Source organism: Triturus cristatus, chromosome 11 (genome assembly GCF_964204655.1).
Source record: "Triturus cristatus chromosome 11, aTriCri1.1, whole genome shotgun sequence".
NCBI classification, from domain to species: Eukaryota; Metazoa; Chordata; class Amphibia; order Caudata; family Salamandridae; genus Triturus; species Triturus cristatus.
The window spans coordinates 283,151,974-283,167,831 of record NC_140594.1 but is presented as its reverse complement, the minus strand read 5'-3'; the positions used below and the strand labels follow the sequence as shown (position 1 = coordinate 283,167,831).

Genomic DNA, 15,858 nt, shown 5'->3' with positions numbered 1-15,858 from the left:
AGCTTAAAAGAGAGTCTTTAGTATAGAAGAAGGATTTTCCATCTTTTAAATAAAACTGAAGTTTTTGGCATCTTCAGTTAAAAAGATAAATAATTTTCAAAACAGTAAGACAGCAAAAACCTGAGTGAAAAAGTAGTTGTACAGTACTTTTTTCATTACTGTTTAAAAGTGTAGACAAGTTATTATTCACATTCTGCATGTGTAAGGCATCTTATGAACTCGCATGTTAAAATCAAGACTTTGTTTCTATTGTAAATCACAAGAATATATACCATAAGTTTCTCCTAAAATGCTGTTTTGCAGGATTCAGGGATCTTTTGATGCTCTGGAAAAGAAGTATGTAAGTATTTTTTTTTGTTGGATGTTATCACTCTGTTAGCAGGAACAGTTTCACATAGTGTGAGGTGAATTGCACAGTCTCCCTGAGTGATGCTCCATTATTTCTCACTTAATAGTTAGTGGGTGGGAATTTTCCTTGTCTGGTTCATCCAGTAAATGAGAGCGTTTGGTATAACCTCAGATGCCATTCAAGACTGAGAGATGCTAAATATACTCCATCGAGCACTGCTGCACATTCTGATTTCCAAAATGCATTGGCCGCAACCCCTTTTCCTTCCAAACACTTACTTGAAGTGTTGTCAAGGGGAATATCATTGTTTTTGTTGAAAATTGCATGGGCTTGTTGCTTTCTAAATATGTACATCCCTGAAAGCTGTGTTCCTAATACTTTAAAGGTTGGCACTGCTATTGCCACAGTCTTGTACATTGCTTTGAATTCCTGCCAGATGTTTAGCCCAAAACCGGTTCTTTCTATTTCTTGAAATACAAGATCCTTGACTTCCTTCCACATTCTGACAAAGATCTTTAAAAACAAAACAAAACAGTTTCAACCACCAAGTTTTTATTTTCTTTCGAACATTGAGCCATGGGGACCTAATTTGTGGACTTGCTCCGGGTGCATGAATTGTGAACCCTAGTCGTGAAATGCAAAACGTTTGTTGGGACAGTCCTAAGATATAAACGGGAACGAGATAAACAGCAAAACACAAGGACACCCATGCGTGAGCACATTACTAATAACAATCTCATATCGAGAGGTCGAGATCTGTTGGCCATCTTTTAGCTGAGGAGAGTTTTTAAGCCTTATTTATCATAGTTGTATGAAATATAAGATAATGAACATTCTGTAATGAACAACAGAATTATGCTTTAACTTTGAAGATAGTGTAAATTATAGCATTATATCTAGAATAATATGTGTAGACCTATGAATGATTCAAAACAGTAACAAAAGGAATGTATTCAAATATCTATGGATGATCAGTAAGGATTTTGGAAAAAAAAATAATCAAGGAAAGAAAAGAGAAGAAAAAGAAAAAGGAATGAATAGTGGGAAATTAATTACAAATTAGATTTTTTTTTAATTAAATGAGAAGTGAAGCATATTTAATAATAAACGTGAGGCAATATATAGAAAACAAAAATCATTTAAAATCATCATGTTATAAAGAATATATATACATACAGTTTATAGATAAATGTGGTAATTAATTATAAATTGTACATAACATAGAATTATTAAAGAAATTCAAGGAAGTCTAGGCATCTCTTCAAAGATTGATGTAAAGCATATGGAATAGCAGTAGTATTTAGATGAATTGTATCAGGAGACCATAGAGCTTCCCTTTTTCATGCAAAGCAGAGAAGTACAATAAAAGCTCTATCAAGCAAATGGTTATACCATATTCCATGCCACCAAGCTTGAAACAAAATATATTTTTAGGTCTTCCAGTTTTTGGTAATTTTTTGTAAGACAACTGCTAACTTAAGGTCAATTATTTTAACATTTAACATGCAATCACTTCAGTGTTGTGATACGCTGCCTAGGAATAGATTGGCATTGGAAAAAATATCATTTGATTGAAATGCAGAGTTTATCTGTTCCCAAACTTGAATCCAAAACTAGTGAGAATAATGGCAATTAAATATTAAGTACTTGTAGTCTTTGTTACATTCATCTCATGACCAGCACGTGGCAGGTATGTCGAGAGCTATCTTAAAAATTTGAGGAGCTATAAGAAGTCTAGAAGTCTATTATATATAAACAACAAGGATTGGGTAGTGTTGCTGCTCTTGAAGATGTTCGAATGTTGAGCCAAATTTTATTCCACAGATTAACAGAGAAATTAACATTGAGATCTTCTTCCCACTTCAGTTCCACCTGTGATTTTTGCCTCTCAGTATCAGGAGATCTAATAACTATGTGTAGTGTGAATGATGATTGTCTTGAAACAAGAGTTTCAAAAAGGTGGTTATCCAATATCGTGGCTGCATTAGTGATTGGAATTTTAGCATATATAACAGATACAACTTGTGCTAAAGTGTTGAATTTGTATTTAAATTAATTTGGAAACTGAAATATATGTTGTGCATCACAGAAAGGTAGCACTGTATTGTCCTTAAATAATTGATGAACCCATATTAACCCTTTAACTCTCCATAGTTGTCAATATATTGTTCTATTTTTAATTTTAATAAGATTATTATGCCAGATAGGCATAGAAATATAAATTATCACCAGCCCATGAGACTTGTTTCTTTGCCTTTGCAGCCATAATTACCTTGAGTAAGTCAGTATATTTGAGAAAAAGGATACTAACTCCTCTCAGACTGTTAGATGGAGAAGCAAAATTCGGTTTAAGCCCCAACCTATGCGCTATTTGAATATGTAAAGAAACTGATGATGCAAGTCTAACACCTTAGGTATACTGTTTTGAAAGAAACTGAATAGGATCACTCCCGTTTGATCCATCTGGCAGGCCATAAATTTTAAGATTATTCCTCCTGTTGCAACTTTCAAAATCCTCGGCTTGTTTATGAAGAAGATATATTTGTGACTGTATTTTGTTGATCTTTGCATGAAAGTCCTCTAGGTTGCTCACCCGTTGCTCAACAACAGTCACTCTTTTTTTCCAAGCGAGTCCATCTGTTATCCAGTGTTTGTAATGTTTTATTAGTTTCTTCGATCATGGTCAGAAAGCTCTGATCACTTCTAAGAGTAATTTCACTGATATGGAGGAAAATGTTTTTACTGGTAAAGGAGGATCATTTTTAGGCTTCTTATGTGTAGAGCCGCTAGAATCTAGTGGCACTTTAAGTATAAGGGAGCTGGAAGTGTTTTCTGCTAAAGCCAATTTTGGTGACAATGAAGGGGCATTTGCATATTGCTTGACATTATGAGGTTCCTTAATATTTTCAGGAGAAGATCCTTCTGAGTTCAACATATTTCCAGAAAATTGAGAAGAGCAAATAATGTTAGTTAATTTTAATTTTCTTATTTTTCCCATGCAGAAAACTGGCTGACAAAAATTGGTAAAAATCTCAGAATTTGGGGAATCACTAGCTGCTAATGACACAAGATATCTCAGCTAGAACTAAAGTAATCTGAAAGTAATGCCTAGAAACTTGTTGGTATTAGCAGATCTTACTGAACCTGTGTCATGCACATGAATAAAGTGTTTGGTAGTAAACAAAAATTATAGAGTATAATCCCTCATACAAAGGATGACTGAAGTGATAGTAGAAATTGAAAAGAGCATTTGGCATTTGTAATTCTCTAAACTTGCTGCAACAATAGGCAAATACGAAGAAAAACAATTATGTTTAAAAAATATCTCTTTCATTTTGGGAACATTTTACTTGCATACACACAAATAAAATGCCATGTTGCCAGCCAAAAAGCATAAATAAATTGCCACATTGCCAGCCAAAAAGCAAAGGAGTGCGACCCCTTTCAAAAGGCAATAGAACACTCCAGGAGCTGACTATTAGACTGCACTCCTTTCTTTCCTATTTGGTTTTTCAGTATAAACTCATTGCAATTCGTATTTCATGTGAAGCTAGAAATATGGCTGCCACTGCTGGAAATGTATGGCCTCCCCATGAACTTTAGTCCACAGATTACAATCTTCTCTCTCCTGGCTGTATTTGCCTTTTAATTAGACTGCACATTAATCTAAGCAGTGTCCGCTTTTAATGTGGATGTCTAAAGCAAACTTAGTTAGAGAAAACCAGAAATGCTTTTTGGGGAGGTCTCCATGTGTATTAAATAACACACAAACAGTCAGCAAACTCTCCATGTGTGATAAGTGACCTGAGGAGACAGCTGGTTGCTTCATTCAAAAGGCCTTTCACATACCAACAGCACTGAAAATGTTTCAGTTTCACAATTAAGGGGAGGGAGGATTCACACCTTGTTGTCTTCTAGTGTTCTTATATATAAAATAAATGTCCTGCTGTCATTGTCAAATTCATTCCTGACTGTCACCGAGCTGAATCAGCAGGCGACCTTCTTCTCTCAGCGTCAAGCTACGGCCTCAGCTCAGGAGACTTGATTTACCTGAATAAAATGAGTTTAGCACAATTCTCCAACCGGAACCTTCAGTGGGACTCAGTACAGAAAATATACTGCTTCGTCCAAGAAACCTAGTGCTGATCCCGTTTTTTTCGAATATAAAAATGAACTGTAGATAGTGTACATAACGCAATCTGATGGATCTTGCGGCATTGTAAAACAGGAGAGCAAAAAGTCTTAAGATAGTCACAAAGTGGTGTGAATCTATTACCTTTAATGGTTGGTTATGTGAATAAGACACCTGTATGGGTTAAAGACAAATAGATAAAACATACAACTGCAAATACTCCATGTAGATGTAGCTGCAAAATTAAAGCTACCTGGGCTGGTTTTTTTATAAAATAATTACTTTAGTTTCATGCAATTATTTAGCAGCTGCATAAATTTAGTATTCTGTGCTTAGCATTAGATAGAAAATAATAATTTGGTGTTCTTCTTGTACATGTGGAAGATTACCTTTCGAGGTAATTCACTGTGTACCAGCCTTCTCCTCAAGCCCTGCTATGTTCCATGAAAAAAACCCAAGCTGATTACTAGAGGCAGACCATATATGGGAACCATCAGCCTCCTCACCCGTTTCAACAAAGTCATCGCCAGGCTCGGTGGATGGTAGTCAATCCACCTCCTCAAGGGCCTCAAACCTATTTGAGGAAGTGAAAGGAGCGTTCAACTCCCTGGAATACCTGTAATGTATCTCTTGGGGGCCTTGGGGCATCCGGGGATTTAAATACCCCGTTGTGCTCACCCTGGGTGGTGTGCCTGGTTTGTAATAGAACTCCAATGGCTCAATCGGCCAAAGTCCCAGAGGTAAAGGGGTGCCCTAACAAGACTCCAGTACTGCAAAAACGGGCTTACCAGTAAGTATCAAGCTAATGCAGTGTGCAGGACCAAGTGATATAGCCCTGCCTCTTCCTGGTGCTGACGGGCGCAGGACGGGCTCGTCCTTGGCTCGATCCAGCCAGGCCCCGCACCGCGGAAGATCTCAAAGCGATTTATGCACAGCAGCACGGGGAAATGACGAGAGACCCTCCTCCGGGCTTGATAGAATAGGTGTACCCTGGGACAATGAGTCTTCTCATGACCTCCTGACCTGCGGCAACAGTCAAACAGTGTCCAATGCCATGGGAGATCCCAAAGCACTGTATGCGCGGCAATGCAGGAAAATGCCCGGATTACTTACCGGTAATCTTCATTACTCCGAGTCCTAGTCTTCCTCGCCACAGTATTCACCAATGAGCCTCCGGCTCCACACAGAACTCCAAGTAACTTAAAAGAGCAGCGCTCTAGTCTCCCCTCCCTCCTCCAACATGGCCCCCAGTGGCTTCAGCCAATCCCATAAAGGGATACAAACCAGCCAGCCCGATCTGATAACCAAAGCCGCAGACATGAAGCCACCACCAGGGCCGGGAGGGAAGGGAAACTATACTGTGGCGAGGAAGACTAGGACTCGGAGTAATGAAGATTACCGGTAAGTAATCCGGGCATTACCTCCTCGTCCAGTCTTCCTCGCCACAGTATTCACCAATGAGCCGATACCAAAGCAATCAGCTTCATGTAAGGAAAAGACCACAGCAACGTGCAGTGAAACCAGATTTAATATACAGAGGTACAGCAATCAAATACAACCCCTCAAGGCATCCCCGCAGTCAACACAGAAGATGCAAATGAAACAGAACCCCCACCCCCAACCTGGAGGCGGTAATGGGACATGAATGTATGAGGTGAAGACCAAGTAGCAGCCCGGCAAACATCCTCCATGGACACCCCTTTGAAGGAGGCCCAAGACACAGCAACAGAGCGGGTGGAACGCCCCTGAACAGGAAGGGAGGGAACTTCAGCAACCGAAGCATACGCCAACAAAATGGCCTCCTTGATCCAGCGACTGATCGTCGAGAGGGAGGGTTTCAGACCCCGACGTGACAAACCATAATTGACAAACAAGTTGTCCACTTTGCAAAACGAAGACGTGCGCGACAAATATATCAATAAAGCACGCCGAACATCCAAGAGGTGCAACAGGGATTCCTCATCCGAGGAAGGATCAGGACAAAGACATGGAAGCACCACCTCAGAAGACCTATGAAAATAAGAACCCACTTTTGGAATGAACGTAGGATGAGGGCGCAACACCACCCTGTCCGGCAAAACCAACAAAAAGGGAGCAGAACGAAGGAATGCATCCAGCTCCCCCATACGTCTGGCAGAAGCAATCGCCACAAGAAACACCACCTTGAGCGTCAAAAACTTCAACTCCACCGACTCCAAAGGCTCGAACGGAGCCAATTGCAAGGAGCGCAAAACCAAAGGCAGGTCCCAAGGTGGAGGACACATAATAGGACGGGGGCGTTGGAAAGATAGAGACTTAAAAAGTCTAGCAACCAAAGGTGAAACAGAAATCAAAGGAAGGACATGGAACGCCTGAATCGCAGCCCACTGAGCCCGAAGAGTCGAAATGGCCAAGCCTAGCACAAACCCATCATTCAAAAAATCCAAAATGCGAGCCGGATCCAAAGAAGCCACCGACAGATCGCGACCCAGACACCAAGAAACAAAATTATCCCAGTGTTTAGCATAGGACTTAAGGGTGGAAGGTCTCCTGGATTGCTGAAGGACCCCAGCTACAGCCAAGGAACAGCCAGTTCGCATCAACGAATCCCTCTCAAGAGCCAGGCCCGCAGACCCAAGGACCGGAACACAGGCAGAGGAAGAGGAGGGCCCAACAGAGGGTAAGGACTGAATGGCAAGGCCCACCCCGGAGACACAGCTAATTCCAACATCAGGGGATACCAAGGGCGACGCACCCAACCCGGAGCAATGAGAAGCACAAAGGTTCCCTCCCTCTTGATCTTCTGCAAGACCGCCGGAATCAGGGGAACAGGAGGAAAGGCATACAACAGACCCTTCGGCCAAGGGAACGACAGGGCATCCACCCTCCAAGCATCCCGGCAAGGCATAATTGTGCAATAGCAACGGATCTTGAAATTGTCCCGGGAAGCAAAGAGGTCGACAATCGGACAACCAAACATCCGTCGCAACCTCCTGAAAAGCACAGGCGTCAGGGACAAAGAGCCCATGGAGGGAAACACCCGGCTCAGACAATCCGCCACAGTGTTCTCCGCGCCAGGAAGATAAATGGCAGACAGGGACTCCAGATTCAACTCCGCCCAACAACAAATCCGACGGCCGAGGCAACAGAGGGACTGAACCCTGCACCCTCGCTGATGGTTTATATATGACATCACAACCTGATTGTCCGTTCGAACTTGCACATGGTGACCCTGAACCAGATTCGAGAAATCCAACAAACCCAGGAGGACGGCTTTCAGCTCCTTGTAGTTGGAGGAACATGACAACACCGACTGAGGCCAAACCCCCTGAGTCGTAGAATCCCCCAGAGTAGCACCCCACCCCAGCAGGCTGGCATCGGTAGTGACCACGCGGGTGGGAACAATCAGAAATGGGCGGCCCCTGGACAGATGACCTTCGTCCAACCACCAACTCAGGACCACCCGAACCTCTTCCGACATAGGAATCAAAACATTCATATCTAGGGAACAGGGGTCCCAATGCGACAAAATGTGCGATACCACCGGGTACATGTGTAGGCGAGCCCACGGCACCGTCAACAATGACGCCGACATCAGACCCTGAACCCTCAGCCATAGGCTCACAGGATGAGACAGTCCCACCAACAGGGCACGAACAGCAGACATCAGGGACAGAATCCTGGGAGGAGGAAGGAACACCATACCCAACCGAGTCCTGAACAGAGCCCCAATGAAAGTCAATTCCTGTGCAGGAACCAGGGAGGACTTCGGTACATTCACCAGGAACCCATGACGTTCCAGGACATGGCACACCCTCTTGACATGCAACTCCGCCTTGGGAAGAGAAGAAGCAGAAATTAAAATGTCGTCCAGATAAGGAAACACACTAATGCCCTCCCCATGCAAAAGGCCAATAAGAGGAGCCAGAACCTTAGTAAAGACCCTGGGAGCAGAGCAGAGTCCAAATGGCAGTACCTGGAATTGGTAATGCTGACCCATCACGCAAAACCGGAGAAACTTCTGAGAATCCGGATGAACCGGGACATGTAGATAAGCATCCCTCAAGTCTATCGAAGCAAGGAAGTCGCCCTGAGATATCAGAGGAAGGATCAACGGAAGGGAAACCATCTTGAACTTCTTGTGAGGTACGTAAGTATTCACCCACTTCAGGTCCATCACCGGGCGAAGATCTCCAGTGCGCTTCGACACCAGAAATAGGATGGAATACACACCCAACCCCAACTGATCGGCGGGAACAGGAACCACCGCACCCTTTACCACCAGTGAGTCGATGCCGTCCAAAAGCGCCAATCTCCTTACCGGATCTCTGGGACAAGGAGTAGCCCTGAAATAGTCTGGCGGAGGTAGGATAAATCCAATCCGCAAACCCTCTGAAACCACCTGCAGCACCCATTTGTCCGAAACAGACCGTCTCCAAGATTCCAGGAAGAAACGGAGGCGACCCCCAACCGGACCCATACCAGGAGCGATCCAGTCACGACTTTGGTGCAGGAGTGGAGGAGGAAGAGGAACCGGAGAACCGGGTTTTACCAAAGGAAGGAGCACCCCGGCCACGCCCCCTCCCACGAAAGGGCTGACCAGCTCGACCTCTCCGAGAAGGGCCAAAAGCTCTCTGAGGACCAAACGAACGGAAGTGACCCGCTCGCTCAGGAGCCAGTAGCTTACGGTCCTCCGCCGTCTTCTTAACCATGTCATCCATCAGTGACCCAAAAAGTTTAACCCCAGAAAAAGGAATCTTCATCAGGAGGTTTTTCTGCGCAGCATCAGCCTTCCACGAACGAAGCCACAACAGTCGCCTCGCAGCCACCGAAGACCCAGCAGCGAAAGCCGCAGCCCCTAAAGAGTCAAAGGAGACATCCGAAAGCAACCGCACTTGTTGCTCCATCATCGCCAGGGTAGAAGAAACATCCTCCCCCTGGTCCATCAATTCAGACAGAGACTGAAAATCCTTAAGCAAGGATTGGATAGTGTAAGACGCATAGGCAGCAGCCCTGATAGAGAAATTAGCAGCCGCAAAAGTGCGTTTTACCGCACCATCCACTTTACGGTCAACCGGGTCAGCAGGAGAAGAATCCTCAGACACTACATTTCCATGAGACACCATGCTGGCCAACAAGGAATCAACCTTCACCGAAGAAGGGAATTTCACATCAAAGTCCTGCAGCGGGTACCGTTTACTCAAAAAGCGTGGAAAGGAGCCTCTGTCCACATCTTTCCATTCATTCTCCAGGACCTTCAAGACCGAAGAGTGTAAAGGCAAAGAATCAGGCGCAGGACGCTGGTATTGCGCAAAGAGATCGTCATCCAGAGGAACAACAGAAGTAGGAAACACCAAGTTCTCTCTAATGTGACCCAGCACCTCCTTCAGGTCGGCACCCTGCACAAAACGACCTCTGACATCAACATCCTCCTCCATGTCAGAATCAGCAGCCGCAGCTACATCCACCTTAGCCCGCTTCGCAGGAGTAACAGGCGTCTGACTTTGCATAGCAGCAGCAACAGCAGAATTGATCATCTGCTGTAACACATCCATAGACGGGATCTGGATACCAGAACCAGAAGCCCCAGGAGCAGAATCAGGAACAGAACCACTCTCCATAACAGCAACACACCAGTGAACGCACGAAGAGAACACAGGCAGAGGAGAAGACAACACGCCTGGCTTAAAAGGCCCCGGGGTTGCTAGGTAACCAAACCAGCCAGAACCCGTAATCAGACAAACCAACCATAAAGGGAGGAGAAACAGCCGCGCGCATGTCCACATACCCAGCAAGCGAGGACCGAGACAGATTCGAACAACAAGGAACTCACCACTAAGAAGCCGGTAAAGAAATGCCTACGGGAGCTACCCGCCCCCACAGCACGCACACGCGCCAGGAATAGCAGGCAATTAATGAGACCGGGAGCCTCGGGCCCCCAGATCAAAGGCATCCGGCCGCGCTATGTCCGCTGAGCAGGACGCGCGGCCGGGAAACGAAACAGACCACGAGGGATCGTCAGTGTCACCGAACGACACAGGCAAAAAAACAAGACGAACGCCACTGAAAGTCCGCTAAAGCAGGACCAGCGGCTTTAAAGGCAGTAGCAGGAGGTACAACACGACAATTTAAACAAAACACACTACTACCCCCAAACTAAATACCCAAGGGCATAACGGGACCGCTGAAGCAGGAACCCAGCCCCACTCACCTGACGACACCACCGGTCAACACAGGCAACGCAGCACTCGGAGAAGTGCAGAAAAAAAGAACAGATCGGGCTGGCTGGTTTGTATCCCTTTATGGGATTGGCTGAAGCCACTGGGGGCCATGTTGGAGGAGGGAGGGGAGACTAGAGCGCTGCTCTTTTAAGTTACTTGGAGTTCTGTGTGGAGCCGGAGGCTCATTGGTGAATACTGTGGCGAGGAAGACTGGACGAGGAGGTAATGACAAGAGCCCCTCCTCGCCGGGCTTGACGGAAGTGGTGTTCCCCTGGACTACGAGTCCCCTAGCAGATCTCCTGACCCATGGCAACAGATAAACAGCGTCCAGCGCCTCGGTAGATCTTAAATCCCTTTGTGTGCAGTGGCGCAGGGAAATGACGAGAGCCTTTCCTCTCCGGGCTTGATAGAAGCGGTGTTCCGTTGGACAATGAGTCCCCTAGCAGACCTGCTGGGGACGCGGCAACAGTCAAACAGAGTCCCCTAAGGGACAATTTGAAACCTCCCCTTTTTAACATGTCACATCAGTCAGCAATTGTGTTGTTAATGTTATTGCGTTGGAAGGTTGCTCTTCTCACTCTTATTACTAGGGGGGTGGGAAGCATGACTTCCTGTTGTTCATGTGGTAACTATTCTTTCTGAGTATATAGAAGCTTTGTACTGCAGATACCTGTACTAGATCTCTTCGATCTGCTGACACCTCTTCTGCAAGGTAAATGTGTGTCCCTGTACATCCTGTGATCCCCTTGCATACTACACCACCCTTAGCACTCGTGGACCTTGTCCTCCCCCTTATGTCTTCTTCCATTGAAGACTGGTGCTTCTCCAATGGATACAGCTCACCTACCGTACTTAACACCTTGCACCAGTCAGCTCCCTTTGCAATCTGTGCCCCTATTTGTATGATAGGCCTGCCCTGTGCAACCTGCAATCTTTATCTTTTTTTTCTCAAATTGTATTTATTATTTTCATCAACATATGTTCAAGCATTACAGTGTTGCATCTGAGAAACCATTCATAAAAATCATGCCATATGGTAGGACAGTATCGTAAATAATGGTTACTTCAGAAATCATACTTTAATTGCCCATCGAACTACACCATCCCATTACTCAATATAAAGAGAGAGGAGAGAGGTACCATCACCCTCCCACTCAACAACTTTCTTCTAAAAAGGAAAACTTTCCAACAAAAAGAAAGAATGAAAAATCATGCACACACATACTATCATTAATATCTACTAGTAAGAGTCAGACATGTAGAGAAATCCTAAAGCAGCAGATAAAGGGGAATCAGGATTGCCATGGGGTGAGGTGTCCACCCAAGGGGGAGGTCAAGTCTGAAACTGTTGATGACAATAGACCAGCGGTAAACCCACCAAGAGATACCTCACCAGAGGGCCTCATATATGATCAAACCTCTTTTGAGATTCTGTGAGTTTGTCGGTGAGATGCTTCATGATATGGCTGTTGCCACAGAAGAGCATGCCACAGGGAAAGAGAGGGGGCTGACGGTTACTTCCATGCGGCAACCAATGCCATCTTGGCTGCACCCAAACATAGCCACATTATCGATCTGTCTCCCGTAGTATGGTGCTTTAGAGAGGGGTTGTGTAATCCCAGCAGGACAAAATCAGGTGTCTAGGGCAGGGGGTATGTTTGTTTTGCAGTTTTATATAGCGCAAACTCGACCCAAAGGTATTGGAGTGCTTTACATGAGCACCAGTTACGTTACTCAATGACACATTCATTGTTGATAGGCACGGGGAGATGAAGTGATTTGCCCAGAATCACAGAATGTTTAGCCGAGGCTCGAGCCCGGTTCCCCAGCTCCAAAGTCGGACACTCTGGCCGTTATGCCACATCCTCTCCCCAAGGTATCCCAAAATATCCTTTATTTGGGCCAAAATCCCATTCCAATAGGGTCTAATCATGGGGCAGTTCCACCATATGTGTCAGAAGTCTCCCAGTAACCTGCAACCCCTCCAACACTGATCATATGTACCCAAATATATCTTGTGGAGCTTTACAGGGTGAAGATACCAATTGTACAGAATTTTATAATGGGACTATCGTTGGCCTAATGATGGATTAAACCTAGAGATATTGTTCCATAATTTACTCTATTGTGCAGTGGTGACGGTGCTCCCTAGGATCTGATCCCATAGACTCTTGTGTCTCAGTACATGAGCTGAGGATGTTGTGTTAAGAAGAGAATATAAAAATGAAATATGCCCCTTGGATCCCCCATGAAGGCGCTCAAATTTCTCAATGGGTAGTAAGTATCTAGCGGCTGCTCGTCTGAACTCAGGTTGAGTGTACCAGTGGGAGGTAGATTAAAGTCTCTACAGCAGTTGTCAAATGTACAGATATCCCCTCCATGATACAAATCAGAGATGGTAAGGCACCATCCTTCTCTCCATAGACCAAAGGACCCCTGTGTTAGTGCCACTGGGAAAGCTTTATTGAAGTCAATGGGAGTGTATGGGGATGGGAAGTTTGTTAGCCTGTTCCGGCGAGTCACCTAGTCACACACTTTCAATGTAGTCCTGGTAGGCATACTTAAATAAGCATTAGGGGAGCAAGATTCTTTAGGTTTACAGATAACATCCCAAATTGTCCTTCCAGTGATTGCCCTGCCCATATTAAGCCAATGTTTATCCGATTGCCTCATGGACATTCCGAGATCATCCTAAGTTGTGCCGCCTTGTAATACATTAGGAAATTTGGAAGAGCAAGCCCTCCCTCGCATCTAGGAAGCATTAATATTTTATAAGAAAGAGGGGTTCTACGGTTTTGCCAAATGAAAGCTGGGAGCTGGAAACGCAGGAAGATAAAATATTGCTTGTCCGCGTTCTCAGGGACACCGTGAAAGAAATAGAGCACTTGTGGTAGAACTGTCATCTTATTTGGCATTAATTCTACCCAGCGAGTTCAAGTATAATTGGAACCATCTCTTCAGGTCCTGTTGCAACTGGTGAAAGAAGGGAGGGTAGTTAGCCTTGTAAAATTCTTCGACCTGAGGCGTACTTTTGATGCCTAAATATCTGATCTCTTTCTGTGCTGACTGGAAAGGTGTATTCGTAGCCAGGTTTCTCATTTCCTCTGCAGGGACTGTCAGATTAAGAATGAAGGACTTGGCCATGTCTACCTTAACTGCCGGCAGTGGTTCGAACTGCTGAAGTTCTTGTTGTAAAGCTAATAATGAAGTCTGTGGGGATGTAAGCGTCAGGAGCACATCATCCATGAACAATAAGATCTTATGATTTTCCGATCCAACGGGAATCCCCAGTATAAGCGGGGAGTCTCTTATTCTCACTGCTAAGAATTTGATACTAAAGGCAAAAAGTAAAGGAGAGAGGGGACATTCCTGTCGTGTACCCCTTTCCAACGCAAACAAATCAGAAGCCATTCCATTGACCATAACTCTCAAATGAGGGTTAGCATAATTAGCTTGGATCTGCTTAATAAATGTATTGCCAAACCTGAAGAGTCGCAGAGTGGAGAAGAGAAATGACCAATCTAATCGAACAAATGCCTTTTGGGCATCTAGTGCCTACAATACTGCAGATATCGTCCTCTTCTCCACTTTTTCCAGGAGGTGGACCACTCTCCAGAGATTGTCATGAGTCTGTCTCCTCTTGATGAATCCTGACTGATCAGGGTGTATCAGATCCAACATGACCTCCTCTAGTGGGTTAGCTAATATTTTAGTGTATAGGTTTGCATCCAGATTAAGTAGAGCGATCGGTCAATACAAGGAACGCATACTAAGGCCCTTCTGTGGTTTTGGAATAACTGTAATGATCGCCTCTCCCATGGAGGGGGTGACTGCGTGCATCTCCTTAAAGGAATAAAAATGGAGTAGTCAGGTGAGGGGGTCAGGTCTGAACTGAATGTTTTGTTAAATTGGGCTGTGAGCCGATAAGGACCAGGAGACTTGTATAATTTTAGACTGGAGTTGCTCTAACAGAATGGGCTCGTCTATGAGGTCTCACTGGAACTCAGAGATTTGAGGGAGTGTGGAATTCGCCAGATATTCTACTTATGAGTAATTGTGCACCTTATATCTAGAATAAAGAGTCTTATAAAACCCTTTGAATGCTTACGCCTTCCCACCCTCAGTGTGAGTCAAAGTCCCCTCTGCATCTTGAATAGAACCTATATAATCTCTTTCCTTCTTCGCCCGCAATTGTCTGACTATATGGGAGTCCACCTTGTTTACCTTTCATAGGTAGTTTGTTTTAGACGGAAGAGTGAGAGTTCTGCTCTGTTCGAATATATAGCTGTAAGTGTACCCTTAAGTGCAGTCATTTTCCGTTGAAGCAGAAGTGTGGGTGAGTCTTTACAGGCTCTTTCGGCTTGGCAGAGCTCGTCCTCCAATGCCAAACATTCCTTAGTTTCCTGTCTCATGTGAGTGGTCATAAGAGATATGCATTCCCCTCGTATTTCTGCCTCGAAGGCGTCCCAATGTATGGCATAATTAGTATTTTAGTGGTGGTTTGTTTGACAGTACTCCCTAATCGTTATCCTAAGTTCATCCCAAAATGTGCGATTACGTGTCACAGGACTTAGAATGAACCATCTATGAAAAGGTGACTTCGGGCTCAGCTAATATTCTGTGATTTCTAGCATGGCATGGTCCGAGATGGAGATTGGATGTATTCCAGTAGTTATAATGGTTGACTGTAGCACTTTGCTCAGAAATATGTGGTCTATTCGGGTGTACGCTCTATGTGTATAGGAGAAGAAAGTGTAATCTTTAGGAGTGGGATCCAGGACTGTTCATCACAGAAAAGTGAAGAAAATGTGTTTTTTTGTGTGTGCAAAGTTTGAGGTTTGTGGGGGATTTGGGGTAACAGAACCTGGTGAGAGCCACACAAGTCACCCCATCCTGAATTCCCCTGTGTCCCTAGTTTTAAAAAATGTACAGGTTTGCTAGGTTTCCTTAGGTGCCGATTGAGCGAGGGTCCAAAATCCATAGCTAGGCACATTGAGAAAAAAGCATCCATTTTCTTTTTTTTTCTTTTTTTTTTTTAAAAACCTTTATTTATATCAGTCTGGAACACAGCTATTCAGCCGACATCCCGGAGGTTCGGCAGCCAAGTAAGGACAACACATGGAAGTGTCCATAGCTCTGGTGCAGGAAAAGACAAAGGTTCCTTTTTTAGAACAACC

The 15,858-nt window shown here is 44.6% G+C and overlaps 1 protein-coding gene across 1 annotated transcript in view; it reads left to right on the top strand.

Moving 5' to 3' along the window:
- The window catches only part of HORMAD2 (HORMA domain containing 2), a 693,976-nt gene that overhangs the window by 194,216 nt on the left and 483,902 nt on the right, over positions 1-15,858 (top strand). Inside the window, exon 6 of the mRNA XM_085633816.1 lies at positions 304-340. Within this exon, the coding sequence (XP_085489942.1) occupies positions 304-340 (37 nt within the window). The remainder of the gene's footprint in view (positions 1-303; positions 341-15,858) is intronic.